The sequence below is a fragment of the Phyllosticta citriasiana genome (genome assembly GCF_038021145.1).
Source record: "Phyllosticta citriasiana strain CBS 120426 chromosome Unknown IWZ02scaffold_15, whole genome shotgun sequence".
In the NCBI taxonomy this organism is placed as follows: domain Eukaryota; kingdom Fungi; phylum Ascomycota; class Dothideomycetes; order Botryosphaeriales; family Phyllostictaceae; genus Phyllosticta; species Phyllosticta citriasiana.
The window spans coordinates 559573-586170 of NW_027117292.1; the positions used below are offsets into that span (position 1 = coordinate 559573).

General features: G+C 57.0%; 12 protein-coding genes across 12 annotated transcripts; 6 read left to right on the plus strand and 6 right to left on the minus strand.

Annotated features, from left to right (window-relative positions):
* Nucleotides 1-256: 256 nt before the first annotated feature.
* IWZ02DRAFT_384661 (uncharacterized protein) lies at nt 257-936 on the plus strand (the record flags this gene model as incomplete). The annotated part of the gene is made up of 2 exons (XM_066765350.1): nt 257-564; nt 708-936. 2 exons carry the CDS (start codon nt 257-259, stop codon nt 934-936), a joined length of 537 nt encoding a protein of 178 aa, XP_066619055.1.
* A 1486-nt stretch (nt 937-2422) lies between these two features.
* On the minus strand, nt 2423-3484 carry IWZ02DRAFT_384900 (NRDE protein-domain-containing protein; the record flags this gene model as incomplete). Its single annotated transcript, XM_066765367.1, has 2 exons — nt 2423-3367; nt 3419-3484. The coding sequence occupies 2 exons, from the start codon at nt 3482-3484 to the stop codon at nt 2423-2425; spliced, it is 1011 nt and encodes a 336-aa protein (XP_066619056.1).
* A 1000-nt stretch (nt 3485-4484) lies between these two features.
* Nucleotides 4485-5570, plus strand: IWZ02DRAFT_385103 (TB2/DP1, HVA22 family-domain-containing protein; the record flags this gene model as incomplete). The annotated part of the gene is made up of 1 exon (XM_066765378.1): nt 4485-5570. The coding sequence occupies one exon, from the start codon at nt 4485-4487 to the stop codon at nt 5568-5570; it is 1086 nt and encodes a 361-aa protein (XP_066619057.1).
* Nucleotides 5571-6830: 1260 nt separating this feature from the next.
* On the minus strand, nt 6831-7793 carry IWZ02DRAFT_384826 (mitochondrial genome maintenance protein MGM101; the record flags this gene model as incomplete). Its single annotated transcript, XM_066765360.1, has 1 exon — nt 6831-7793. One exon carries the CDS (start codon nt 7791-7793, stop codon nt 6831-6833), a length of 963 nt encoding a protein of 320 aa, XP_066619058.1.
* Nucleotides 7794-8015: 222 nt separating this feature from the next.
* On the minus strand, nt 8016-10617 carry IWZ02DRAFT_502386 (FGGY family of carbohydrate kinase). Its single transcript, XM_066770301.1, has 3 exons — nt 9928-10617; nt 9300-9872; nt 8016-9247 (listed from the first exon to the last, which is right to left on the minus strand). The coding sequence occupies exons 1-3, from the start codon at nt 10141-10143 to the stop codon at nt 8192-8194; spliced, it is 1845 nt and encodes a 614-aa protein (XP_066619059.1). The 5' UTR covers nt 10144-10617; the 3' UTR covers nt 8016-8191.
* Nucleotides 10618-10903: 286 nt separating this feature from the next.
* Nucleotides 10904-12112, plus strand: IWZ02DRAFT_408842 (uncharacterized protein). Its single transcript, XM_066765695.1, has 2 exons — nt 10904-11533; nt 11593-12112. Exons 1-2 carry the CDS (start codon nt 10986-10988, stop codon nt 11654-11656), a joined length of 612 nt encoding a protein of 203 aa, XP_066619060.1. The 5' UTR covers nt 10904-10985; the 3' UTR covers nt 11657-12112.
* IWZ02DRAFT_461978 (GTP-binding protein yptV5) lies at nt 12113-13954 on the minus strand. Its single transcript, XM_066768254.1, has 2 exons — nt 13322-13954; nt 12113-13226 (listed from the first exon to the last, which is right to left on the minus strand). The coding sequence occupies exons 1-2, from the start codon at nt 13557-13559 to the stop codon at nt 12532-12534; spliced, it is 933 nt and encodes a 310-aa protein (XP_066619061.1). The 5' UTR covers nt 13560-13954; the 3' UTR covers nt 12113-12531.
* A 1100-nt stretch (nt 13955-15054) lies between these two features.
* Nucleotides 15055-17395, plus strand: IWZ02DRAFT_89130 (FMN-dependent dehydrogenase-domain-containing protein). The gene is made up of 3 exons (XM_066771379.1): nt 15055-15727; nt 15815-16711; nt 16799-17395. Exons 1-3 carry the CDS (start codon nt 15284-15286, stop codon nt 16970-16972), a joined length of 1515 nt encoding a protein of 504 aa, XP_066619062.1. The 5' UTR covers nt 15055-15283; the 3' UTR covers nt 16973-17395.
* Nucleotides 17158-17706, minus strand: IWZ02DRAFT_89183 (uncharacterized protein). Its single transcript, XM_066771381.1, has one exon. It carries the CDS (start codon nt 17528-17530, stop codon nt 17240-17242), a length of 291 nt encoding a protein of 96 aa, XP_066619063.1. The 5' UTR covers nt 17531-17706; the 3' UTR covers nt 17158-17239.
* Nucleotides 17707-17733: 27 nt separating this feature from the next.
* On the minus strand, nt 17734-19800 carry IWZ02DRAFT_408847 (N-acetylglucosamine-6-phosphate deacetylase). Its single transcript, XM_066765696.1, has 2 exons — nt 19077-19800; nt 17734-19000 (listed from the first exon to the last, which is right to left on the minus strand). Exons 1-2 carry the CDS (start codon nt 19461-19463, stop codon nt 18032-18034), a joined length of 1356 nt encoding a protein of 451 aa, XP_066619064.1. The 5' UTR covers nt 19464-19800; the 3' UTR covers nt 17734-18031.
* Nucleotides 19792-23068, plus strand: IWZ02DRAFT_461986 (glycoside hydrolase superfamily). Its single transcript, XM_066768255.1, has 5 exons — nt 19792-20017; nt 20078-20084; nt 20143-20254; nt 20304-22819; nt 22870-23068. Exons 1-5 carry the CDS (start codon nt 19968-19970, stop codon nt 22981-22983), a joined length of 2799 nt encoding a protein of 932 aa, XP_066619065.1. The 5' UTR covers nt 19792-19967; the 3' UTR covers nt 22984-23068.
* Nucleotides 23069-23594: 526 nt separating this feature from the next.
* On the plus strand, nt 23595-25290 carry IWZ02DRAFT_471866 (acid phosphatase; the record flags this gene model as incomplete). Its single annotated transcript, XM_066768909.1, has 2 exons — nt 23595-23743; nt 23802-25290. 2 exons carry the CDS (start codon nt 23595-23597, stop codon nt 25288-25290), a joined length of 1638 nt encoding a protein of 545 aa, XP_066619066.1.
* Nucleotides 25291-26598: the final 1308 nt, after the last annotated feature.

Sequence of the window (26598 nt, forward strand, 5' to 3'; positions counted from 1 at the left end):
TGCCGAGTTACCCTTGTCAACACCACCTGGCTTCATCATTTCCACGACGTTGACGGCCACGGCGGCCGAACAAAAACGACGCACCTATCGACCAACAGGCCTGCCTGTCCAGCAGCTACGCACGCCTCCTCGCGAAGTTTCTCTGCGCCCAACGTCGCCCGATCAATTTCCCAATCGCAACGAATGCGCGCATACCACCCTCAGCGACAACACAACACACCATCCAACGCGACGACATTCGCCCAGCAGGCCCACGATGCTCAACGACCTCCTCGGGCCGCTCGGGTCGCTACAACCCCGGCAGATCGCGGCGCAAATCCTCAACTTCGCGCTGGTGCTCAGCACGGCGTTTATGCTGTGGAAGGGCCTGTCGGTGGCGACCAACTCGCCGTCGCCGATCGTCGTGGTGCTGTCGGGCAGCATGGAGCCAGCGTTCCAGCGCGGCGACTTGCTGTTTTTGTGGAATCGCGCCATGGACACGCGGATTGGCGAGGTCGTCGTGTATAATGTGCGCGGCAAGGACATTCCGATTGTGCATCGCGTCGTGAGGAGGTTTGGAGGAGGGTGAGTTTGCCCACTTTCTTGTCCGTTGGATTTGTGCCATCTGTTTCGTGGAAGATGGGTACGCAGGAGGAGGAATCGAATGGAAAGAAGCTGTGGAGGATTAGAGTGGACCGGCTTGAAGATATAACACTGACACATCCCAGACCCAACCCTCTGCGTCTTCTGACCAAGGGCGACAACAACGTCGCCGACGACACGGAGCTGTACGCGCGTGGCCAGTCGTTCCTGAACCGCGAAAAGGACGTCATCGGCAGCGTCTTTGGCTTCATCCCGTGGGTCGGCTACGTGACAATCCTGCTGAGCGAATACCCGTGGTTGAAGACGGTCATGCTGGGCTTGATGGGCTTGACGGTTGTGTTGCAGAGGGAGTAGAGAATGAGGAGAGGGTACAAGATGAGGAGGCATTTGGTCCACGGCATGACTGTCTGAGGAGGGCAAGGGGGGTTGCTGGTTGGGCGTAAAGAGCTTTACACATGGGCCCTGGATTTGAAAAAGTATTTTTGAACGCATTAGAGGAGGAAGGCGACGAAAAGATCCATCCGCCACTTTTATAGGACTGAAGGGCAGACAAAACATCCAAATGGAGTACCTTCAAACTCCTCAGGATTTTCTTTCTCTCCCCGCTGGCAGGGACTTTGCCATTCTACGCAACATGGAAAAGAGTAATGCATGCGTAGTTCTCGTTTCATACCCATCTGTCTCTACTTACATGCTGATCCACCTCAGCTCGCAGTCCTCAAGCCCTCACTTACCCCACACCTCCAAAATAACAGTCCATACAAACACGATCATCGTCCCCAAACAAACAATCAATTAAAAAAAAGCAAAAAAAGGATATGCGGAAGGCAAGATTCGAACTATAGAGCTTGGTCAGCCGGGGCCATCAACCACACCCCCATTATTACCCCATGGGGAAGGCGCTTACCTCGCGGTTTCTGCTTGTCATTTTTCGCTTGGCCGGCGAAAACCAAGTTGATGGGAAAGCAGCGCCTTAACCACTAGGCCACTCCCGCCGCTTGTTGTTGTTGTTTGTTGTTGCTGGAAAGGAAGCGGGCGTTTGGGGGTTATATTTGGTGGGGTGGGAGTGGGTGAGTTGTAGGACTTTTGCGAGAGAGGGCACCTGGGGAGGAGGGATTGGCTTGCGTGGAAGATGATTGCGCGTTTGACGGTGTCAAGCTGTCAGGAGGTGGGATTTAGTAGACACAGCTTTTGCAGGTGTGCGTGTTGGATGGCGGATACATGCATACTGGCGAGCGGTCAGGGAGAGTATCATATTTTTGTTGGCAACACTTCTTTGCCAGCTAGCGAGCTACGCGTGAGAATCTTACGAGCGAGCGGTTAGGTGTTTACGTATCCTTTCCCGCAAATCATCAACCGTAGATAGAAGGAAGCTCGGCTACATGCTGGGGCCGCTGTAGGTATCTTCCGAGATAAGAAGAAGACAGGGGGCAGGAAATAGGGGAGCGTACTTTTCTTAGTGACGTTGTTCGTTGTTAGCCTCTAGATTCTTCCTGCAATGAGCACCCTTGCTATCACCAGCAGACAATGTAGCGAGCGGAAATGGAGAGCTGGTGAGGTGTTTCTGTATGATTTGAGACGAGTTTGGTGGTAAAGAAGCTACAGTATGTATGTTGATGCAGTGTCACTTCTGCCATCTCCTGACGACATGCATACTTCACGTCTGTTCTGTGCCACTTTCGACGTGGCATCAAGACAACCGAGAATACCAAAGATCCAGTCGGGCACCACCGACTCAGCCTAAGGACAAAATAACCATGCATCAATGCGCCTGCTGTGCTGAACGCTCCGAAAGGTATCTTCGGCAAAGACCCACTCCGCAACTCCAAAAGTATCAGCATCACCATCCTTCAATTTGGAACTCAACTTTCTGGTCGCCTTCGCCCCTCGGGATGGGTCTGCTTTGTGCGTCAAACAATGATCTTTCGACAAACGTGACGTTACCGTTGCGATCGACTAGCACGAGTGACTGTCGCTGTGTGCCGTAGATACCACTTGATGCGGTCGTGGCAGTCTCATCCCCATTATTTGCAAAAGAAATCTCGTCCGTCGGCTTGGCCACGACGCCATCGCCCTCGCGACCAATGTCTGGGATGAAGATGCTGTTGCGCAGTTGGCGTAGATAGACCTCCCATGTTTCGCCGGACCGATGCTTGGGCAAGCTGTCTTGGCTAAGTACATCAAAGAGGCGCTCGAGCAGCTGATCGCGCGTCTCGCCCGCAGCCACGCTGGCCTCCACGGCGGCTTTGGTGGCTTCCTCGCCTCGCACAATCTTTGGCCAGGAGTTGTCGCCGTAATGCGAGTTGCTGAGGGCGTGCGTCTCGCCCGGCTCGCTGGCGACCCAAATCAAGCCATGGACGTCGGGCGTGCGGTTCGAGAGGATGGCGAGGCCCTTGCGATGCTTCGGGTCACTGGTAGAGGCGCCGTTGACATGGGCGTCATGTTGACGTCTCGGAACAACGTCCTGGAGGCGACCGTAAAGCAAACTGAAGCCGCCCACGCCCTTGACCTGCTCTTCATCGACCAATCGCTGAGCAAAGTCGGCGGTTGACTCGGTCGAGCGGGGCGGTAGCTTCAACCACGCATTGGGAATGGCGCCGCGGCTCTTTTCCTTGCAAATGACAACGCCCTCCTCCCGGAAGTTGGTCAGGACGGCCAGACGGCCCTGGCGGGTGATTCCCAACCAGGTGCCGTGGATGGGGCGGTGCAGGTCGTAGCCACCCAGAACGTGGTCATGTGGAGGCGCCCACCATTGGGCCGGGGCGGTGGGGCGGCGAAGGTACTCCTACATTCCGTCAGAACGAGAGTCGAGGGGCTGGAGAGGGAGTGGACGCACGTCGCGGTTGTTTAAGAGGATAAAGGGGTAGTCTGGATGTGCGGTCGTCACAATGGCGATACACATTACGAAATGGGGACCGATGTAGTCGGGTGGTGTAGAGCTAGTGTGCCTGGTGACCTTGGGCGTTGGACAAGGACCGTGGGAAGACGGCGCCAAAAAAGAACGAGGTCAAAGGATTATAACGGAGAGCGAGCGGCGTCGTGGTCAGACCCTCACATGAGCAGCTCGAACATGTAGGTAGGCAGGTGGGCAGCAGACTGGAGTGAGAGGAGGGAGTTGTTGGCATCGGATTGCTCGTGACGTGGAAACACCTCGGGCTTTTTTAGCTGCTGCGGGCTGTAGCCGTGCAGCAAGACGGACATGGTGGTGCCACATACGTGCCGGTGGTTGAGTGACAGACTGGCCTGTGGTTCTGGATGGTCAACCATGGTGAAAGAGCCGCAGGCGTCTGTTTGCCGTTATGGACCCAAAAATACAGCTCATGGTCGTGGCGGGCACGCTATCCATCCTTGTTGAGACATGCGCCTAGCGTCGGCTGACTGGTGGGAGGATGGGAGTAGCACGGAACCGTCAGGTCCAGGGGGGGTAAATGAAGGATGGTAGAGGGGAAAAGTGAGTTGCAGTCGTCTTGAGCTCGCCATTGCCGTGGTGGTGCTGAGGTTCATGTCCACATCAGTTCCATCTGTTTGTCGTTGGTTATCGCAGCCGCGGTCATCGAGCAATCATGGCCCGTGCTGGAGCTGCAAGCGGGCGGTGAGCCGGCGGGGGCGCCACGCAGCTGGAGACCTGCCCATGATCGTCGAGCGGCACAATCGTCGTCACCTAAGGCCCAAGTACTCAATCTTTGTCTACCTACATGTACCTTTCCCTCCCTCCCATTCCTCCGCCTCTCCACCTCTCCACCTCTCCACCTCTCCACCTCTCCACCTCTTTCCGACTCTCCTCCCGACACCTCCCGCCCATCGCTGCTCGCGACCTCGCAATCATGTTTTTCGGAATATTCGACATCTTCCCCAATCTCCTCACGTACGTCTCCTGCACCTCTCGCCCAATCCTGCCCCTCATGGTCCTTACCGCCTCAACTTCGACTCCCCAGAATCATAGAGACGATGCTGACGCAGCCCCAAACAGCACGGGTGTGTCCACCCTCTTCCCCATCTTTGCCTCCTACAAGGCCCTACGGACGCGCGACCCGGCCCAGCTGACGCCATGGCTCATGTACTGGGTCGTCTTCACCATCGCCCAAACGACCGAAGCCTACGCCGGCTGGGCCGTTGAATGGCTGCCCTTCTACGCCTGGCTGCGCTTCGGCGCCTACTGCTACCTCGTAGCTCCAGGAGCAGAGGGCGCGCCGCACCTGTACACGACCTACGTGCACCCGTTCCTGGCCGAACACGAAGCCGAGATCGACCGCTTCATCAGCGAGGCCCACGACAATGCCAAGCGCGCCGGCCTCAACTACCTCAAGCAGGCCATCGAGTTCCTGAAGGTCAACGTCCTGGGCCTGCAGCCCCGCGAGCCCACCCCGCCGCCCTCGCGCGCCGGCGCCGCCGGTGCCGCTGCCGGCTCCTACGCCCAGAGCCTCTTCTCCCGCTTCAACCTGCCCGCCGCTCGCGACGGGCTCGCCGCCCCGGCCGGCGACTTTTACGGATTGGTGGCCGGCGCCTTGCAGGGCGCCGCGGCGTGGCAAAAGTCTGGCAGCAGTGCGCGTGGCGATGGGCCCGAGGCGCTGATCCCGGAGGAGCTGTCGCGCAGCTCGCCTGAAGAACGCCTGTCGTATATCTCATCCAAGCGCGACCAGCTGCGCATGCTGATGCAGGCGTTCGACCGCGAGGCCGACCACCTCTCGTCGAGCACCAGCGAGAACCGGACGCCGGGCGAGTTCCGCGAGAGCGGCGAGGGCTTCCTGTCTAAGAGCAAGAGTGAATTGGAGTTTGATCGCGTCGAGTATGATGAGGCCATGGGCGAGGACAACCACCACGGACAACAACATCAGCAGGGCAAGATGGGTCAACGGACCGCAAGCGGCGGGTGGATGCCGTGGCAGTGGGGCAACAGCGGTGCAGCAGGTCAAGGAAGCGGGTCTACCAGCAGGGAGCGCTCACGCGAGGACAGAGCCAGGTCCAGTGGCAACGACCTGGCGTACTGAGGCTGCCTTTCTCAACCAACTCTCAACGTTTTATCACGACAATGGCGCACATACGGTTCTGGCTCTATTTAATTTCTGGGCGGTTGGGTCTGACGGGAAGGGTCAATCTCCGGTATGGTCTGGCACGGAGACCTAGGATGGGCGGTTGGCTGGTTTTGCTATTTGTTCTTCATCATGGCGTCACATAAGGCTCGGGACTGGAGGATCCCATGACTTGAACGATTCAAGCAAGGAGGAGAAACTGCCGCTTGGACAAGAGACGCTCGCTGCACCTACACACGTAGGTCGCTTCGTTGGCTGGCTGGCACGCACGCACGCACGCACGCACACATCTAGAGCGCGTGCGAAGATATGAGCCACACTCAACAACAACAACAACAACGATAGCGAGCGTCCCGGTTCACTCGGCTCTGCCCTGTTCACCACAGGCAGCAGACTTAGGTTGGACGGAAGGAAGAAGAAAGAGGAGGAATGCCCACACGGACGGATACTTAGGTAGGTAATTCAATCGACGAAACGCACGCCTTCACATCCATGCTCTTATCCACCCTTGCTATCTCTGCCATCATCCGTTGTTGCAAATGATTGATTGATTGATTGATCAACGATATCCCGCACGCTCCTGCCGCTCGTCATGTTGAAGTAGAAAGAACTTCACGCCTGCTGGTCCTTTTTGACGGTGTAAAGAGAATAACATAAAGTGGGTACATGTAAGTAGGTATTCAGTGTATGCCATGCTTTACAACAACAGCACAGCTTTGGATTGGCAAAACGCACGCGGAGAAGTGAAGTGAAAGAGATAGATGCATGCGTGCGGAGATGAGAGTACTTTTTTTTTCCTGTCTGATGTTTGCCTTTTTTTTTTTTTCTTCTTCCTCTCCAATTCTTTTTTTTTGGTCGTCGTACCTCAGAGGGACGGAAGGCTACATCCATGTTACTGTACAAAAACCGACTGCCTGCACCCACGCGTTTATGCAGGCCCGTAGATGAGGTCTGGCACTGAGTGATGGGGATCATGTCTCTCTCTCTCTCTCTCTCTCTCTCTCTCTCTTCTCCTTTGATCGGACGAGTGATTACATTTGCTTCCCCCCCTCCGCGGCCCAGGCCGTGTTTCCCATCGCCTTATAGAGAGGTTTGGCACAAAGCACGCGAGATATTCCCAGTATTTCGGCCGACACGTGGATCTCGACATGGAGAGCCTCCCTCCACTCCCATCCTGCCCCAGTCCATGTGGTCCACATCGCACAACAGACCCGGATTTTAAAACTTGCTCTCCTTGAAAGGATACGGTATCTCGTCGTCCTTCCGGAGCCAAATCTGCTTCTTCTTCTTGGTGGCGACGTGCTCAGCCCAGACCTTCTTGCCATGCTCCTTGGTAAACTTGCGGATGAAGCGCGGATCCCACAGCTCGCTGGCGACGCCGAGGTCCTTGCAGCAGCGCATGAGGGCGTTGCTCTTGCAGCCCTCGGTCGCCGTGGGGATGCCGTCCGGGTCAAAGTACTGCTGCTCGCCGCGCGCCACGCTGACCAGCCGCCCGCCGACCACGAGCCCGTACTCGCGCGTCACGAGCTTGGGCGTCACGATGGTCTCGCCGCGCGGTGCCAGGCCCCAGCCGCCCGGCCCAAACGCCCGATTCAGGATCCGTCGGTACTTGATTTCGGGCAGGTACACGATGCCGTCGGGCTTGATTTCAATGTCGTCGGGGTTGAGCGGCTCGAGCAGTGCGGCGGCCGCCTCGGCGCTGAAGGGTGTCGCCGACAGCCCGTGGAAGCTGCGGGACCAGTCTGGCTGTGAGTTTACTTCGCCGTCTGGGGGGAGTGGCATGTCGACCGGCGCATCCTGAAGTCCTTCATCAAGAGAACGCGTCGGTGGCGCGCCGTTGCCATCGCCATTGCTGTTGCCGTTTGGGCTGCTATTTGCACGGGGGGCGGGCGGAGCGGAAGGAGTGGAATTGGTAGTGGTGGTGGCGGTGCTCGAGTAGCCAGATCGTGCCGGTGTTGGCTTTGAGTTGTTATATGTGGTTGAAGAGCTTGCAGGAGCGGGCGTGGCACGACGCGCTGGAGTCGTGTTCGTGGTGGCGGACTGCGGACGCGGGCTGGACTCGTTCACGTAGCTGCGTTGGGCAACAGCACTCCGGAACGTGAGGCTATGGTTGGAAGTTCGGGGAGCATTGAGGCTTCTGTAAAAGCCAGATACGGCCCGCCGGGCAAAAGGAGAGCTCATTGTCGGGTTGGTGTTGGAAGATGGTGGCCAGGATTCGCGTCTGAAGTTTCGAGCGAAGTACAAGCCCGTAACGCTTGGGCCTGTAGCCAGGCCGTGCGGCCTCTCCACAGCTTGGGCCAAGTCCCTTATCGGCTTATCGCGAAATTTGGCTACCAATGACCTCATCGGGACAAGAATTGGAAGAAGGAATAAGGAAATTCACAGAGCCAAGTTGCATTCAAGCAGCGTGAACTGCATCAATTACCAAAGCTACCAAAATATGTTGTATCTAAGGGCCATCTAGATGATTCTTCATGCACATGCCAAAAACAGGCAGATGGTCCCTTTCGCCGTGATATTCATGTCCAGACATCATCCAATGTCATCCCAAAATAATCGTCAAAATCATCAAAACTCACTCACGCCTTCCAACCAGAAACAGCTTCGTCAACCAGCTGCCTGTATCGCTGCTGGTTCTCAAGCTGCTCAAGGAAGACCTTGTACTTGGCCGCCAGCAGCTTCTTCTCGCCCTCGTTGGTCGACGGCTTAATCATCTTGCCAGGCTTGCTGTAACGGTCCATGATCTCCCACAGAGGCGTCGTCTTGCCCTCCTTATCGGCGGAGGCAGCCTTGGCACCCAGCATCGCAGCACCGTGAACGACGGCAGCGTGGACGTAGCGAGGAATGAGGACGGGCATGTCGCAAGCCGTGGCGATTAGGTGCATCAGAATATCATTCTGGCACTGCGAGCCGGACATGAAGATCGAGGAAAGCTGGTGTCCACACTCGTTCATGACCGTCACAATCTGGTGGGTCTGGAGAGCGATGAACTCCAAGGTGCCAAGGTAGTAGAGTGCGAGGCCGTCCAGCGACTTGTCGCTACTGAGACCGACAATGGAGCCCTTCATGTTAGGGTCGGCGATAGGAGAGCGGTTTCCGAAGAAGTCGCCGTACATGAAGAAATGACGGCCAAGCCAGCTGACCGAGGGCGCGTTATGCTTTTCAGCCATCTCGCGCAAGTGCTCGTTCAAGTAGTCGTAAATGTTCGTGTTGAACGTTTCGGCCACCGTCATGGCCTCGTTGAAGGCTGGGTGCGTCTCAATGACGTACTTCAGAAGTTCGCCAGTCGCACTCTGTCCACCTTCGGCCATCCAGTATCCCGGCAGCAGGACATCACGGTAAGGTCCCCACACGCCAGGAACAAAAACAGGCTCACGCGACATGGCCAAGTGGCAAGTCGAAGTACCGGCCACAGCAGCCAGACGGGTAAAGGCCTGCGAGACGTCGTTCTTGGGTGCGTCCGAGTTGAGCTCCTCCGCGCTCAGTCTGACCTTGGCGCCGACAGTTCCGATCCAGCCGGCATAGGCATCAATCACTCCGCTGCCAACAGCGATACCGGCGGGAAGACCCATGTCCTGGGCAGCACGCTCGCTCAGGGTGCCAACGAGCTCGCCGGCGGTCGAGTACTCGTTGTTCTGCGAATTGATTAGCCACTTTCTAGTTCATAAGTAAGCGGGGAAGGCTAACCACCCCGTTGACTCCTCCTATCCTCTTGAAATTGTCCTCCACAAGGTCCTCCAGGCCAATTTCTTTGAGGAAGTCCTCCTGCCAGCCCTTGACACTGCCGTCTACGCCCACAGGCACGAAACCTTGCTTGCAGACAACGCTGCAAAAGCTGCGAGTCTCGGCACCAGTGGCCATGTGGGTCAATGCATCGGTCAAGTCGTAGAACTTGCACTTCTTGAAAAGCTCCGGCGGCATGTTGTTCTTGAGCCACAGGACCTTGGGGATTTCCATCTCGATGGACATCTTGCCGCCGACATAGCGGAGGAGGTTGTGCTTGGTGTTGTTGATCTTGACTGTCTCGTCGATGGGGCGGTGGTCCAGCCACAGGACAACATTTCGGTCGTTGCCGTCCTTGTTGTCAAAGCTGGGCCCGGTGATACAGACGGGCTCGTCCGTCTCGCCGTTGAAGACGGTCAGAGAGCAAGTGGCATCAAAGCCAATGCCGCGGACGGTGCTGGCATCGACATTGTGCTGGTCGAGAGCGCGACGAATGGACGAGCAAATGCAGCGCCAAATGTCGGTCGTGGATTGTTCCTTGGGTAACGTCAGCGGGCAATTGCCGGTGAGAGCTCGCCTCGAGTCCACTTACGTAGTAACCCGTCTGGGGCTGCCAGAGGCCAATGTTCTCCGAGGCGAGGCCGACAATGTCACCCTTCTCATTCATGATGCAGGCGCGGGCGCTGCCCGTTCCGACATCAACACCAATGTAGTGGTCCTCGAAGGGGCGCAACTCATTGTGAGGGTCCGTCGACAGCTGCCTGGACTGCTTCCTAGAGGGAGGCTGGCGGTAGGGAAGAGAAGTCATCGTGGCGGTGATGAAACTCTCAAGAGATGGCTCGGTGGAATTGGAGGCGGGTGTCAGGTGTCAAGATGAGTTGACAGCTGAGGTGAGGGACGAAGTGGGAGTGGTGAGGGGACGCCAATGTGTCAATTGAAGCTTGGGCTAATGTTTGAGTGTTACGAGGAGGGGTGAGGGGGAAGATGGAAGAAGGATTGTGAGGTCAGAGGGAGGAACAGCTACAAAGAAGCTTTTTGTTGAGCAGTCGAGCAGCAGGCAGGCACCCTGAGCTCAAGACCGGGGAGCTCCAAGCCATGTCGTAACCAGCAGGGCATTAGGAATGGAAGCTCTGACAGCCATCCACTGCCCTCGAGCACACCTCAGTGTTGCGTTAGCCCGAGGCCAATCCCCACCAGCTGTGCCTGGAAACACCAGAGCTTTCCCCACGATGGTCGCGATTTTCGTCTGGACAGGGACCCACTGGGCCCCGGTCTCTCCGCCACCACCCGCCATTGGGCTCTCCCCCGGCCTGCCTTGACTCGACCAGCTGCTGTACCACGAGCTGCGCGGCATTCTGACCTGGCCTGCTGTCCGCCGCCAACGTGTCCAAGAATTGGCAGTTAAAAAGACCAAGGCGGTAGCTACAGCTGCAGGTGGTTTTCGCGCGGCGCACTTGGCTCCGTGGACCAGTGCAGCCCTACGAGACCGAGCTCCCGCTCGTCAATGACCCGGCGTCGATGTAAGAACAGTGGGCCGCAACATCATCCCGCCGCCGTCGGTTCGCCACACCAACGTCAACCGCCAACGTCCGCATCGCGCACCGGCTCGGCAGCCAGCAATCGCACCGCATCGCGTCTGCATCAGACACCATGGCTCGCGCATCAACAGCCACGGCGCCCGTGCGTCTCATCGCGGCTGTCCTCTTCTTCCTCCTCAGCACCTTTGCCTGGGCCGACAGCAGCACCGCCGCCGACACGACGACCCTCACCGTCTTCGCCTGGCCGCTCGGCGAAGGCAAAGCGCAGCCGCAGCCCCTCGCCAAGCTCTCCTACCACGCCGCCAACGCGTCGGCCGCGCTGCTCTCGTGGACCCCTCCGACCAGCCCCTCCGACCTCTCGTCGCTCGTCCGCATCGGCCTCTCCTCCGACTCGTCGTCCTCTTCCATCCTCACCTCCGCCGCTGCCCTGACCCCGTACTACAAGAAGACGCTGGTATTGCACGCAGCACCTACCGGTGACGTCGTCTTCACCGTCGGTCTCGGCGCCGTCCCCCGCACAAACGAGGCAGACGAAGAGGTCGACGTGCGCGTCGAGCGTGTCAAGAAGGGCCCGGCTCCCGTGCTGAACAAGCCCGTCGTCCTGGACGAGAGCGGCAAGGTGGCCGGTCAGGAAGAGCCGCAAAAGACGTTTTTGCAAAAGTAAGTGGTGCCGTCTTGAATGAACAGATTTGTTGAAGATATTGACACTACTTCAATAGGTACTGGTGGGCTATAGCCCTCTTCTTGGTGTTGCAGGTTGTGGCAGGTGGAGGAAAAGAATGACAGCCTAGATATACCCATGAAAGAGATCATAACGGGAACAAATATAGACAGAGTACCCGCCATCGACACTCCAGATTTCCGTCAAGCAATCGTCCGAGACGGGACATGATGAATTTTTCCTAGAGACATGCGTATGATTGCCTTTTCATGACACCGGTACGTTAATGGATAGGTATATATGCTGGATAGAGATCCTGTGCATGAGAGCAATAAAGAGCGACTACACGCGCAATAAATTTTTGTTATTCTCAGCGGCTTTCAAGCAACAGCTTGACATCAATGGCAAAGAGAAATAGGGGAAGCCGACGTAGGTCAATCGATTGAACAAAGGTGCTTGTGTCAAGGCACGTTTAACAGACGCCACTGGCCGCAGTAGAGAGTTCAATGTATCGCGCCGGCTGTATCATGGAGCGCGATTGGCTGATTAATGAGAGAGGCAGCATCGTATTCAACGTGGCTCACGGCAGTTGATCTAGTTTGAAGGCGGATATCCAAAGGGGTATCTTTGACGGCTATAAATAATCACAGCGAACACCCGTCCAACTGCGCGAGCTCGCTTTACAGATAAGTGTAACAGACTTCTGATAGTCGGGAACCGGATTAAGAAGCAAGGAAAAGAGGTAAAACAAATGAAGTACTACAAGACAAGTCCGCCAGGAAAACGCCTCGTGCTAAAGGAGAGAATACGGACAAACGGCAGGACAAAAGGAAATAGGAGGAGAGAGAAGAATGGACCGACCAAGCCAAGAATAACAGTCTGAAGACGATAAGAATGATGGAACCTGCCAGCAAGAAAACGAAGCTCCAAACTCCATGTACAGCATCCTCCCGAAGAAGCTGTACACACAACATTAAGATATGAGTGTCAGGAACGGTCAGCAACACTTGCCGCCTTTCTTCTCGCGCCGCTCAATGTCTGCAGACAAGTCATCGGCGCCAGCACTCTGCCCATTGGCGACAGCCGGCGAGGGGAAGCCCAGCCAGCTTCTTCGTTTGTCGCCGATGCCCACCCTGAAGCTGCCGTTGGGATTGGCATTGGTGTACTCAAAGTAGCCGTTTTGATTCGAGTAGCCGGTCGCCGCAGGAGTGACGCCGCGCGTGCTCAACATCTCGAGCTCCATGACCTTGTTGCGCTGCTCGACCAGCTTGCGCGTAATGACGCGAAAGACCTCCTCGACTCCCTCGCCGTCCTTGGCGCTGATTTCATGGCAGCAATCCCAGCCAATGTCTTGGCCCCAGAACCCACTGCTGCGGTTGCTCTGCGGGCTCGCCATGCCGCTGTCGTCCTTGCCGCCATTTGCGACACCCCAGAGGCTCCTGGGAATCGGCGTCGTCGGCTTGTCGTGCGGCTGGTGTTGCGGATAGAGGTTCTCGGCGACGTAGGCTATGCAGCGCTCAAAAGGTACCTTGCGCAGGGTAGGGTCCTCGGCAACCTTGTCGGACTTGGTGCCAACAACGTGCAGTATAATGTCGTCGCCAAGGTTCTTCTTGAGCTCGAGAAGCCAGCGGCCCATTTCCTCGAAGGATTTGGGATCGGTAATGTCGTAGCAGAGGACAGCGGCATTGGCTCCTAGGCGAATGACAGTCAGCAAACGGCGTGGGCATGCGGCACTAAGATGCAGGGTCTGTCTGTCTACACAGGGTCCAAGTGGGTAGAGCACGTACCCCGGTAGTACAGTTTGGAGATGCTGCGGTACCGCTCCTGGCCGGCCGTGTCCCATATCTGCAGTCGCACGACGGTCGAGGTGTCGATGTCAACAACCTTCTTGGTGAGAAACGAGGCGCCGACGGTCGAGGTGGTGTTTGCAAAGTTGTTTTTGACGTAGCGGTGGACCAAGCTTGTTTTGCCGACACCTTGAGAACCCAAGACAACAATCTTGGCCTCGAGGTCGGTGCCGGCCATGTTCGGCGGGCTCTGCGACGGGTGGAGAGAAACGGAATGGGGTGGGCAGTTTTGCTTGGAGGGGCAGTGTTTGAGGGAGTGAGACGAGTCGGGGCAAAGGCCGGAGCAGGAGTAGCGTGGAAGAGTAGTGGGAGCCTGATGATGGGACGCTGGCTTTCCCTGGTGCTGCAAGTGCGGCGCTGGGCGATGGGCTCTAGGCTGGTCGATCGGCACTTCACGAAAGCGGCGTTGACAGAGAATGAGAGAAGGAAAGGGCCTGACAGCGTCGAAGAGCCATAAGCGGCCTCTGCATGGCCCCGTTTGGTCTAGCAGCGAGCGAAGAAGACGAGGGGGTTATGGTGTTGAGGTTGTCGCAGCGCTGGAGTGGTCCGATCCATGTGCCAGGCGACCACCTAGGCCCAAGCTAAAAGTTGCGCGTGTCCACGGCCAGCCGCCATTGTCTTGGCCGACGCCTCGTGCTGTTGCGAAAAATAAGCCAAGCCGAGTGAGTGCGCCCTCGAGCCGCCCCATCTTTTCCCGTCGACGCTAGCTATAACAATGTGTTCTTCACTGCTGCCATGGTTGGTACCCAAACTTCGCGCATCGGTGTTGACGTGTAAGAGCCACCCTCGGGCCTGCCCGGCCGCATGTGCCGCGACGGCCGCTTAACAAACTCACATCCCTGTCGAAGACGGGAATCTGCAACAACAAACCTACGTCACGCCCTCTTCGCTGTTGCCAAGCCGACTAATTGTCTTTGAAATGGCACCATGATTTGCGTCGTCTTCTGCTTCCGCACCTTTTCACCTTGTGATATCTGAAGTTCGTCGATGTCCCGACCCGCAAACCTGGACTCATCTTGGAGACGTCTCCATCGATAGTTCCTTGAGACCCCATTTCGAATTCCTCTGACGCCGCTTTGATATCACGACTGCCCCTGTTTCATCAAGGGGGCCAGCTTCGCTTTCATGGTCCTGATTTGGGGAATTCAAGTCAACGTCAATACAGTGTCTCCGTAAAGTCAGCTCCAAGAGAATAGTTCAAGACAGATGCTGGTACAAGATTATTGGACATCCTGTCAACCCCAATAGCAGCGACGAGTGGATAGATTGAGGGCCGAATCCCTCTTCTACAATACATCCATTATTCCTTTGGCATTGGCATTTCCCCTCATACGAGCACGACTGCGGTTTGACGAGATTTGACAGGCATGAATGCCAGGTTTTGAGCATGTATAAGTTCAACGATGAAAAGAAGCAAGTGCAACGACAGTGGTCAATCAAAGAATATACTGAGTTTCGAAGGGCTTTTTCAAAGGTAGTTAGTTCTTCCTTTCTCCAGCAACTGTCATAACTATGATACCAAACAGTCGGGTGTGGCTTCTTTCAGTTGTCTTGTTCGGGCAAACGGGCCCAAGAGTCGCTCAGGTCCCGGATCGGCGCGTCGTTCGGGTCGTGGGTGCCGGGAATGCTCAACAAACGTCGCCGTGCCATTGGCTCACGGCCGGCCTCGTCGGTCTTTACCCCACACTCTCGCGCTACGATCAACCGAGCTTGTCCGCGCCAGTCGCATCGACTGGTCATGTACACGTCCCGCTGTCCGTAGACTGCGACTTTATACGCCACCTTGTCCTCAGATCATGATATTTTTTAAGTCATCCATCCCCCGAAGACCTTTCTTTGCGTCCCGACATCACCACCCACAACCCCCGGCCCGTCCGACTCGCTCCTCGCCCTCTCATCACCATGAACCGCAAGAGCAACGACACGCAGCCGGTAAAGCTGACCGGCGCCGACGTGGCCCAGCACAATTCCGCGGAAAGCTGCTGGGTCATTGTCCACGGTCGAGCATACGACGTGACCGAATTTCTCCCCGAACACCCTGGTGGGTCGAAGATTATCCTCAAGTACGCGGGCAAGGACGCCACCGAGGAATTCGAGCCCATCCACCCTCCGGACACGCTGGACAAGTACCTGGAGCCGGATAAGCACTTGGGCGAGGTGGACATGAATACGGTAGAGCAGGAAGAGAGGGCAGATGATCCGGAGGAAAGGGAGCGCCAGGAGAGGATAAAGACCATGCCAATACTGGAGCAATGCTACAACCTGATGGACTTTGAGGCCGTGGCTAGGAAAATAATGAAGAAGACTGCGTGGGCATATTACTCAAGTGGTGCAGACGATGAGATTGTAAGAAGGTCCCTCGGTCATGGAGCTCTGAATGCCAGCCTTCGCACCTTATCTTCGCAGGATAAGCTGGCATGCTAACTTGCGCAGACACTGCGCGAAAATCACTCTGCTTTCCACAAGATCTGGTTCCGTCCGCGCGTTCTCGTTGACGTGGAAAAAGTTGACTCCTCGACCACCATGCTCGGAACGCCCGTCTCTATCCCATTTTACGTGACAGCTACCGCACTAGGCAAACTCGGCAACCCCGAAGGCGAAGTTGTCCTGACAAGAGGCGCTCACAAGCACAATGTGATCCAGATGATCCCTACACTGGCGTCTTGCTCCTTTGACGAAATCGTCGACGCGGCTGGCGAGGGTCAAGTGCAATGGCTGCAGCTATACGTCAACAAAGATCGCAACATTACCAAGCGCATCGTCGAACACGCCGAGAAGCGCGGGTGCAAGGGTCTTTTCATCACTGTCGATGCGCCGCAGCTAGGTCGGCGCGAGAAGGACATGCGGTCCAAGTTCGACGACGTGGGATCCAATGTGCAGAGCTCGTCGGGCGACAACGTGGACCGCTCGCAGGGAGCCGCGCGCGCCATCTCGTCTTTCATCGACCCCAGCCTGAGCTGGAAGGACATTGCGTGGTTCAAATCTATCACTTCGATGCCCATCATCCTCAAGGGCGTGCAGTGCGTCGAGGACGTGCTCAAGGCTGTCGAGTATGGTGTGCAGGGCGTCGTGCTGAGCAACCATGGCGGCCGCCAGCTCGACTTTGCGCGCTCCGGCGTCGAAGTGCTCGCTGAGGTCATGCCCATCCTGCGCGAGCGCGGCTGGGACAAGCGTATCGAAGTCTACATCGACGGCGGCATCCGCCGCGCTACCGACATCATCAAGGCTCTGTGCCTCGGCGCAAAGGGTGTCGGTATTGGTCGCCCGTTCCTGTACGCCATGTCTGCGTATGGCCTTGCGGGCGTAGATCGCGCCATGCAGCTGCTCAAGGCAAGTCTAGCTTTCCATTTATGCCTTCCCCAACTTTCGAGACTCTCGTTTTCTTGTTGGTATTAGCTAACCGCCTCTTGCGCACAGGACGAAATGGAGATGAACATGCGCCTCATTGGCGCGTCCAGCGTCGACCAGCTCAACCCCAGCCTGCTCGACACGCGCGGCCTGAGCTTCCACAGCGCAGGCGTGCCGTCCGACACACTGAGTCTGAACGTCTACGATCCGCTGGCGGGCCCCAAGGAGAAGTCGAAACTGTAAAGTTTATTACCATGTATCTTCTTGTAGGGGTTCTGGGTAGTAGAAGAACTGAGGAGAGAGTGAAAGCGGCGAGATCTCCCATAGATGAAGATGGATTGCTTTGATTTTTCCATTGTTTTCTTTTGTTTGGATTTGATTTGTTTGTTAGATGGAGCGTTCAAGCCGACTGACGGCATTCTGAATTATAGCGATCTCTTTTATCTCAAACGCTATTGATAAGAGGCATCCGTCTAGCCTTTCTTGTCGTTTTCCTTCGTCCTGTCTAGATCAGCCGTTGCAGTTGATGACTGCTCCCTGAGCACGGCTGCGGTACCTAGTGAACGACTGCTCCATGAACGTGGCAGCGGTGGTTATTGGACGACTGCTCCCTAAGCGCAACCGCGCTGCCGAATGGCTGCTCCCTAGATGTACCGGCCCACGACTGCTCCCTAAACGTGGATGTGATGGCCAATGACTGCTCCCTCTAAGCAGGTCACAGTTGTGCTCACGAACAACTGCTCCTAAAACAAGATGTGGCAGTACTGTACTTGACAAAGACTGCTCCCAGGTACGTGACATCTCCTTTGCACTCCAACGCAACTCGTACTCGAACGCACGATCACAACCTCTGTCCTAATCGGGCAAAAGAGAAGCTGCAAATTGAGGGCGAGGGCGCGGGCCGCGGACCGGCAGGAAGTCGTGCGCGCCTCCTTGACAAGATGGAGGTTTGGACTCGCGGTTTGGGGCTATATCGTGGCATGTTTGTCTGTGGAAACGTGTCATGGGACCAGGATTCAATCTGTGATTGCCATGTGTTCTATATAACTCATCCCTTAACCAAGACAAAAGTCCCCAGTGATACCTGAGCGCCTTACAACGCCCGTAATACAGATGACTATGTCTACTGTGCTTTGCTAGTTCTATTGTTTGGTGCACAGTACTACAGCATATGATGTGATGTCTAAATTGCGTCGCCGCGGTGAGCAAAAGGGAAAAGAAGAGGCTGGGAAGCAGAAGAGTGATACTAAACTCCAAGCAGATCAGCAATCATAACATCGTTTGATGTCTCACCTTGAGAATCTACTTCATCGCCATTTCTTCCTCATCGTCGGCAACGTCAAACACGCGCCTGCCAAACTTCCACACCTGATCGACATTCAGTCTGCGTATCGGGCACTCGCCCTCGGCGGCACCCGGCAATACGTCCTCGCTCAAGACGACAAAGTCGGCGTCGGCACCGGGTAGCAACGAGCCCTTTGTGTCTTGGACGCCGAGCATGCGGGCGGGAGTGCGAGTGACGGCGCCGACAGCCTCGGGAACGCTGGCGCCGGACCAGTTGAGAAAGTTGTTGACGCACTCGATGAGCGAGACGGCGCTGCCGGCGATGCGGCCCGTCTCCTGCTGCGTGAGGACCGACCCGCGCTTGACGATGCGCGACCCGTTGGTCCAGTCGTAGACGCCGTCGCCCAGCCCGGCCAGCGCCATGGCGTCGGTCACCAGCACCATGCCCGCCGGGTGTGCGTGCCACGCTATCTTGACCGTCGTCGGGTGCAGGTGGATCCCGTCGGCAATGAGCCCAAAGAACGGCTTCGTCTGCGACGTCGTCGCTGCTGTCCCGAGAACCCCGAAGATGCCAGGGTTGCGGTGGTGCAGGGGCCGCATAGCGTTGAAGAGGTGCGTTATCATGGCTGCGCCGGCCGAGATGGCTGCGCTGGCTTCTTCGAATGACGCTTCCGAGTGTCCGATGGAAACGTCAATGCCGCGGGCTCGCAGGGCTGGAATGCAAGACAGCGTGCCGGGCAGCTCAGGCGCGAGCGTGATGAGCCGTATTTGACTACGCGTGTTGGTGTCGCTTCCGCCTTGCATGTTTTCGGCGCCATAGCATTCCTCAAGATCGGCCAAGCCTCGCGGTGCTGTTCGTAGAACCGAAACGCTGTGGACACCATTCTTGGTCGGATTGAGGAACGGCCCTTCGCAGTGTGCACCAAGAGATTCTGAGCCATCTGCTGCGTTGCGTCGCGAGCCGGAGGGTCCGAGAAAGGGCAGTGCCTGATTTGGTCTCCCACGTCAGCGCTGGTGTTCTTGCTGCTTGCCTACTTCTTCCATGCTTTGGGGCTTTGCTGACCTTGTGATAGACGCTTTTGTCCTGGCTGGTCAAGGTTGGAAGGTAGGACGTGACACCAGTGCGGATGAGGCTCCTGTTGACACGCCGCACGCCCTTGGCATAGAGCGAGATGTCGTCTGGGACGACGGAAAAGTCAAAGCCAAAGCCACCATTGAGCTGCACGTCGATGAAGCCCGATGCCACAATACGGCCGCCCAGATCAACAGTCTCGTCCGGGACTAACTGGTGCTCGTAGAATACTTGTTGGCTGTGAAGGACTTTGCCGGCCACGGAGCTGAACCACAGGTCGTCGTACACCAGGGCATTGTCCCGGACGACGCGGCAATTGGTGAATTTCGTGATGCCGCTTGGTTCACGGACAGGGGAAATGGGAATTGCCGACGGCATGATGGAGCAGGATGTTGACTGAAGGAGGAAAAGACCGTGGACGCAGGGCGAAGAGAAGGCAAAACGGGTCAAGGAAAGGACGGCATGATTTGACTGGCAAATTGCACAAACTTTTCTCTTCGCAAGCGGCGGAGCAAAGTCGCAGCGCGAAGACGGCACATGGCGCGTCAAACGTCATGGTCGCAATGGAGCTTATCGCAGGGACGCGATTTGGACGGGGGTAACGTAGTTGAGGTTTGGGCGGGCATTGGCGGTCGAAGCCGAGAGGGACGGCGGGCCCGGCGGCAGATGTAACGTCGACGACTGTCAGCTTGTTACCCACGCCCGTCCATCGCCATTACAGTCGCAGAGGACAAGGGATGACTGGTGTTACATGGCGACCGCCGACCGCCCGCACGTTGCAGACATGCTCAATACTACTTACTCGACGTCGCAGTGAGAGGCTCCGCATCTGAGCAAGACGCTCCCTGTCATTCGTCGCCTACGACCACCACCACCACCACCATGGTCGGCAAGCAGGCCCACCTCGATCCCTTTTGGGACAATTTGGACTGGTAAGAGCCCTATCCACGTCCCGCCATGTGACGCCCCAGATGGTTGACGTTGGCTCGCAGGACCCTGGTATGTTTGGACTAGCCATGGCAAGCTCGCAATGTACCTCTGACGCCGCATCGCACAGGGCCAACTGTTCATGATGGGCTTCGATGGGACCACAGTCACGCCGCAGATCCGCCAACTGATAGAGCAGCACCACATCGGCTCGATTCTTTTGACGGCAAAAAACCTTAAATGTGAGATTGCCCGTCAGCGTAGCAGCGCATGGTAGCTAAACCTTCAAAGCCGCAGAAGAAACCACCAGACTATGCTATGAACTGCAGAAATGTGCCCGCGACGCCGGCCACCCGGTGCCGCTGGCCATCGGCGTGGACCAGGAGAATGGCGGTGTCAACAGTCTCTTTGACGAAATCTACATTCGTCAGTATCCCAGCGCCATGGGCATTGCCGCTACCGGCTCGACGGATCTGGCCTTCGAGGTAGCCAAGGCCACGGCCCAGGAGATCTCGGCCTGCGGCATCAACTGGATCATGGGCCCCTGCCTTGATGTCTTGACCAATGCACGCAATCAACCTCTGGGAGTCAGAACCACTGGCGATGACCCGCAGGAGGTGTCGGCCTACGGCGTAGCCTTCATGAAGGGCTACAAAGAGGCCGGCCTCGTCACCATGGGAAAGCACTTCCCCTCTTACGGCAACCTGGAGTTTCTGGGCTCCGCTCTCGACGTGCCCATCATCACAGAATCGCTTGAGCAGCTCAGCCTGAGTGCCCTCGTTCCCTTTCGTAATGCCATTTCCCAAGGACTGGATTCGATGATGGTTGGAGGATGTGCCATGTCCTCTGCCGGACTCAACATTATGCATGCTTGCCTGTCTGACCAGGTCGTCGAAGGTCTATTGCGCTCAGACCTCAAGTTTGAGGGCGTCGTCGTCTCCGAGTGCCTGGAAATGGAGGCCCTGAGCCACAACATTGGCGTCGGCGGTGGAACCGTCATGGCCGTCAATGCCGGCTGCGACATTGTGCTGCTGTGCCGCTCATTCTCTGTCCAGAAAGAAGCTATTGATGGCCTCAAGGTCGGCTTCGAAAACTCTGCCATCACCATTGACAGGGTAAGGGAGTCGCTTCGTCGGGTTTTGACCATGAAGTCAAAGTGTACGTCTTGGGAACAGGCGCTTAATCCTCCCGGAATAAGTATTCTCTCGACAATGCAACCATCCCACACTGCCCTGTCCACCAAGGCGTACACCAAGTCCATTACCGTCGTCCGGGACAAGAACCGCTTTCTGCCCTTGTCAAACATTATCGAGTCTGACGAAGAGCTCCTCTTACTAACACCCCTGGTAAAACCTCTTCCTGCATCAGCAGCGTCATATGCCTTGTCGGAAACGGTTTCTGCCGGTTCACCGGAGCCGGCAGTCTGGGAACGGAGTGCGTCTGTCATGAGTGGAGAGCGCGTCTTCCGCGAACTTGGCAGATCTTTGGCACGGCAGCGGAACGGGCGAGTTCTTCACACTTCCTACACAGCTAACGGGGTCCGACCAGTCCACGAGAACTTGATCAACAGGGCGAGCGCCATCATAATCCTCACTGCCGATGCGAACCGCAATCTCTATCAACAAGGCTTCACCAAACACGTCTCCATGATTTGCAACATGCAGTATACGGCCGGAGGCGAACGAAGAGAGAAGCCGCTCATCGTCGTGGCGGTGAGCTCTCCTTACGACTTCGCCATGGACCCATCGATTGGCACATATATTTGTACATACGACTTCACAGAGACGGCACTTAATTCCCTTGTCAAAATCCTCTACGGAGAGCACAATCCCTCAGGCACCCTGCCTGGCACCATCAGCCAAAGCCAGAAGTTGCACCAGTCGCGGCAGCACTGGCTCGTGGAGATATTCAATGACGAAAGAGACGCCAACGCGCTGGACAATTTGATCAAGGCCATCACCGAGAGTATGCCACCAAATCAACGGTCAGAGCTCGCCAGCGCTACTTCGAATTCCTTTTTGCTGCACCATCCAGAAGTCATCGAGTCGCACTTTGTCGTCCGAAATAGCACGACGCAGGCCCTATACGGGTTTTGTTCGACCTACTTTTTCAAAGCGACGGGAACAGGAGTGATAGGCGCGCTATTTGTGGACCCAGCAAGAAGAAAGCTTTCGATTGGTCACTCGCTGCACAACCGCGCCATTCGAACGCTCCTCCAACGCGAAGGAATCAAGCGGTTCCAGCTCGGCTCCAGGCTACCAAGCATCTTCCTCGGCATCCCGACTGGGCACGGGGCAGAGCGAAAACGACTGCGGGCGTGGTTTGCCAATATTGGGTGGAACACGGCTCTGTCGAGGCCGGTGTGCAGCATGGTGGCTCGCAATCTATCAACTTGGACGCCGCCCGAGGGAATGGCCAAGAGCCTGGGCAGCGCCGGGGTTGAGTTTGATCTGGTGTACGGGTGGGAGTATTCGCAGGCGGTGCTGGACCACATCAAGACAAGCAACCGGCAAGGCTTGGCCGAAGTGTACAAGCTCGCGCTTGCGGACCCAGGGGCGTGTGGCGTCATCCGGGCCAAGAGATCCGAGGACGGGGCGCTGGTCGGGACCGTGGTGCTCTACAACATGGACTCGAGCCTGGCAGAGTTTGTGCCAGCCATGAAGGACACGGGCGAGGTGACGGGCGGGATTTCGTCACCGGTCATCTCTCCCGCAGTGGGCGAGTACTCGACGCTGCTGCAGGGGCTGATTTTGCTGGGGATGCGGCAGTTCAAACAGCAGGCGTGCAACGCGTGCATCCTCGACTATGTAAGCGCGGCTGCTCCCTTGCAGCAAGGCTACACGACTGACGGGCGCAGATTGACGGGGACGGCAACATTGACGGGCTGTCGTCGATGGGCTTCGATGTGCTGCATAACTTTGAGGAAGTCAGCTGCGACGCGGCGACGTGGACCATGGTGCCACCTTCGTGAGGCGGTCAGGTGCAGGTGTCGAGGGAGTAGAGAAAAGAAGAGGTGCAGCGGGACGTGGGGGTGGGGGAGGAGGAGGAGGAGGAGGGGGAGGAGGAGGGGGAGTAGTCGTTGCGGCGGCCCAAGGAAGCCCTTGCGTAGGGGGCTTGGGATGGACCCTCGATCGTGGTTATCGTGCCTCATCAGCTTCAGACGTCGGCGGCTGCGTGTGACCGCAAGGGGAGCGGCGGCCGTGACACAGAATACACAGGCTTCCAATCTTAGATCAGTCTGACGGTCGGTGGTGGGTGAGTTGTTCTGCTGTATTGGCGGCGGTACTGAGCCCAGTGACTGGCGGGCGACGGCGTTAGGCCGTCCGTGGCCGCCCGCCTCCAGCTCCAGCCCAGGTTTAGTCAACCTAAGCTTCTCCAGACTCCACACCGGCTGCCCGCCCAGGCCAACGGCTGCACTTTGACCTCCATCTTCCACCCATCCTCCAGACTCGCTCGCTCTCTCTCTCTCTCTCTCTTACCCTCTCACGCTTCCACCATCGATGCTCACGCCATTCGTGCATCCTCTCCCGACCGCTGTCCGTATGAGCGCTCCTTGCGCCCGTCTGCACCACTCCAGCAGCAATGGACGGCTTCGACACCATCACCATGTCCTATCTGGCTGCGCCGATGCAACTGTCCAACGTAACCGCCCCGGACGCCCTCGACGCGCCCATGTTGCCGCTGGATAACCTCGACCGTCACTCCAACTTCGACGCCGAAACTTTTGCTGGGTACGCGTCCTGCGACGGCCCGCACCATGCCAAAACCATGCTAATCCGTCTCCCTCAGGAGCGAGGATGCGACTTACACTCATCACCCCCTGCCGCCGCAGCAGCAGGCCCCCTTGCGATCCTTTGCCAGCGCCGCCTATGAAGACCCCTTTTCCGACACTTTTAGCGCTTTCGAGCACCCAACTCACGCCGACTCGGCCGCCGCCGACGGCGACTCGGTCGAGCGCGATAACAAACTGCTCGGCTTCTGCGCTCCGACACTGCCGTACCCGCTCCTCGACTATGCCTGCCGCCGCAACACCATTTCGCTCGTCGCGCAGTTGCGCGGCATGTTTTTCCTAGCAGAGTCGCCGTGGGCGTCGGGCGACAATGGCAACCCGCCACCCACTGAGCTGACGTGCTACCGGCGCAACCTGTTCCAGGTGACGGGAACCATCACCTTGCCGCGCGGCTTGAACTACATCCTCACCGAGCAGGGAGAACAAGTCCCAATTTTGGCGCAAGAACTGGTCATTTCAGCGACTGAGTCAGTCGAAGGCAACCCAGTGAAGATCATTTCGGTGCCATGGAAAACCCCGGCAGGCAGCACGCAGCTTGTTGAAGACAAGACTGAAAAAGAGCCGCCATCGATACCCCTAGACATGGCCAACGGTCAAGAGCTAGATTCCGAATATGTCAGCTTTCCATTAGCATGGAAGAGACTGCAGTTCCGAATCGCCACGGCCAACAACGGCCGCCGGAAGGAACTCCAACAGCATTTCGTCGTCAGACTCAAACTCATGGCCACATTGGCTTCAGGAGTGCGCGCGCCAATCTGTGAAGTGCAGTCTGGCGCCATCATAGTAAGAGGACGCAGTCCGAGAAACTTTCAGTCTCGGAAAGACTTTCCAATCAGCGGCAGCGGCAGCACAGCTCGAAAACCCCACACTCCTGCACAGCCAACGACAAGGGCTTCTACTGGCGATTCAAATCACGGCCATACCCACAAGCGCGAAGCTTCGCAAGCTACGACCGTCGAAATCCCGCAGATGCCTTTCCAGTTCGACCCCAACGACACTCTGGTGTCCCCCGACTTTTTCGAATGGAAGATTCCCACGGCGCAAAATGGCCCCATGACTGCCATTCCCCCCGCCCCTCCGTCATACGGCATGCAATCCGGACCACCCTACGCACAGTCCAGCCCGGAAGTCTCACGTCACAACCACGGTGCGCGGAAACGCGCAGCTTTGCCACAGCCTATTGCCTTGTCCCTCACCGAAGAGGTAGCGAAGAAGCCCGACTCGGTCTCCGAAGCGCATAAGAAGCTGCCTAAGCTGAGCCAGCCGACACCACGAACTCCATCGTTTTCCCTCAACCTGATAAGCAGTCCCGACGAGAGCGCCGATCTGCTCTACGAGTACTTTCCCCTCGGCCTAGATGATTGGATGCCACCGGTCGATGCAGTGTACCGGCCGCATGTTGTTCATCACACCAACCTTCCGCAAGATCCCAAGGCCATGGCGGTGCGGAACAGGAGTAAGCGCTACTTTTCAGAGCAATCGCCGTGAGCTGCGGGCCGGCTGCTTGTCGGTTGAACGAAATTTGACGATGGCGCCGCGGGCCTTGGTACTACTCAAGAGGAAGAAAGACTTGCTTACGATATTACGACTGCTCTTCTACTCTTTCTGATTGCGTTGTTTGTCTTGGGATACCCGAATGCAGCGGAATTGCATCATGTTGGAAGGTCGGACCGCAATTGCGGTATTCAGCGGGCGTCGCGCGCAAAGTCCGCCTGGGATGGTAGAAGCTACGATTGGGGGACGGAGGTCTTGCGGAGAACGCAATTCTTGCAGAGAACTACAACTTGTGCGTGCTCCGCTGGCAATTGCGCGCTCAGCCTTTGTCGCCTGCAGCCTGCGAAGATGAAGCCGAGTCGGGGTACTGTCTCGCACACTTAATGACGAGACCGCCTCGCTTTGTTATGCACCTAGAGACGAAGAAAAAAATCTTCCTCGTGCTCGTCGCCTCACCCTAAACCCCTGCCGTCAGCATCATCATCAGACATAGGGAAGAAAGAGGCGCTGGGGTAGTCACGATCCCGCCCCGCCCCGCCCCGCTTCATTCCGCCTGCCTGCGCCTCAACCCAAATCATCAAACTCTCAGTTGCCGGAGCTTCCCAAGTTTCAAAAAAGGCCGACATTGCCTAGCGCCAAAACTGAAACTTTGCCGGGCGTTGCGTACCCGAGGGACTGGGGCTGGGCGGGACGGGACGGGACGTCTGGGCGAAGCCGGCGCTGAGCATGTCGACCGCTGCGCCGCGCTGCGCTGCTTGGCTAGCTCAGCTCACCGAATGGTTGGCTGGGCGGCGGGCTGACTGACTGATTACCTACCATAGCTCCCACTTCACAGGCAGGCAGCTGACTGCGGCTGAGGTTGGTGATTTGAGAGATAAAAAAGAGAACCACATCTTCTGTGGATTGACGACCTTTATGCGCAACCAAACGACCAACGGACTCTTTCTACGCTTGCTGCTTTGCCTCTAGCGCATCTTCTTGATTTGGATTGGTTTTCGTTTGTTTGTCCAATTGCCGCTCGAGCTGGCGGGCTACCTACCGGCTGGCCCGGTTCGCCATCGCGCGTTGTTTGTATTGTTGTGCTGTTTGTTTGTCTGTCTGTCTGTCTGTCTGTTTATTGTTTTGGTAAGGAGGCTAGGACGTAGGCAGGTGGTGGTTTGCGAATGGGACAACAAGCAAGTGTCCTCGCAAGAAGGAAGAGGACAGGCAGGCACGCGGGGGGGGGAGAGAGAGAGAGGGACATGGACGACGCAATGCATGCAAGCGAGTAAGCAAGCAAGCAAGCAAATATAGCATGGATAG

What these genes read in the sequence shown, in the direction of transcription:
- IWZ02DRAFT_89130 (XM_066771379.1), top strand. Translation starts at nt 15,284, where the DNA reads ATGAACCGCAAGAGCAACGACACGCAGCCGGTAAAGCTGACCGGCGCC. An exon ending in GTGGTGCAGACGATGAGATT is followed by an intron (nt 15,728 to 15,814) that starts GTAAGAAGGTCC and finishes TAACTTGCGCAG; the next exon opens with ACACTGCGCGAAAATCACTC. An exon ending in GCGCCATGCAGCTGCTCAAG is followed by an intron (nt 16,712 to 16,798) that starts GCAAGTCTAGCT and finishes TCTTGCGCACAG; the next exon opens with GACGAAATGGAGATGAACAT.
- IWZ02DRAFT_461986 (XM_066768255.1), top strand. Translation starts at nt 19,968, where the DNA reads ATGGTCGGCAAGCAGGCCCACCTCGATCCCTTTTGGGACAATTTGGAC. An exon ending in GACGGCAAAAAACCTTAAAT is followed by an intron (nt 20,255 to 20,303) that starts GTGAGATTGCCC and finishes AAACCTTCAAAG; the next exon opens with CCGCAGAAGAAACCACCAGA. An exon ending in ACGCGTGCATCCTCGACTAT is followed by an intron (nt 22,820 to 22,869) that starts GTAAGCGCGGCT and finishes TGACGGGCGCAG; the next exon opens with ATTGACGGGGACGGCAACAT.
- IWZ02DRAFT_89183 (XM_066771381.1), bottom strand. Translation starts at nt 17,530, where the DNA reads ATGTCACGTACCTGGGAGCAGTCTTTGTCAAGTACAGTACTGCCACAT.
- IWZ02DRAFT_502386 (XM_066770301.1), bottom strand. Translation starts at nt 10,143, where the DNA reads ATGACTTCTCTTCCCTACCGCCAGCCTCCCTCTAGGAAGCAGTCCAGG. An exon ending in AGCCCCAGACGGGTTACTAC is followed by an intron (nt 9,873 to 9,927) that starts GTAAGTGGACTC and finishes ACGTTACCCAAG; the next exon opens with GAACAATCCACGACCGACAT. An exon ending in TAGGAGGAGTCAACGGGGTG is followed by an intron (nt 9,248 to 9,299) that starts GTTAGCCTTCCC and finishes ATCAATTCGCAG; the next exon opens with AACAACGAGTACTCGACCGC.
- IWZ02DRAFT_408847 (XM_066765696.1), bottom strand. Translation starts at nt 19,463, where the DNA reads ATGCCGTCGGCAATTCCCATTTCCCCTGTCCGTGAACCAAGCGGCATC. An exon ending in ACAAAAGCGTCTATCACAAG is followed by an intron (nt 19,001 to 19,076) that starts GTCAGCAAAGCC and finishes AGACCAAATCAG; the next exon opens with GCACTGCCCTTTCTCGGACC.
- IWZ02DRAFT_408842 (XM_066765695.1), top strand. Translation starts at nt 10,986, where the DNA reads ATGGCTCGCGCATCAACAGCCACGGCGCCCGTGCGTCTCATCGCGGCT. An exon ending in CAAAAGACGTTTTTGCAAAA is followed by an intron (nt 11,534 to 11,592) that starts GTAAGTGGTGCC and finishes CTACTTCAATAG; the next exon opens with GTACTGGTGGGCTATAGCCC.
- IWZ02DRAFT_461978 (XM_066768254.1), bottom strand. Translation starts at nt 13,559, where the DNA reads ATGGCCGGCACCGACCTCGAGGCCAAGATTGTTGTCTTGGGTTCTCAA. An exon ending in CTCCAAACTGTACTACCGGG is followed by an intron (nt 13,227 to 13,321) that starts GTACGTGCTCTA and finishes TCATTCGCCTAG; the next exon opens with GAGCCAATGCCGCTGTCCTC.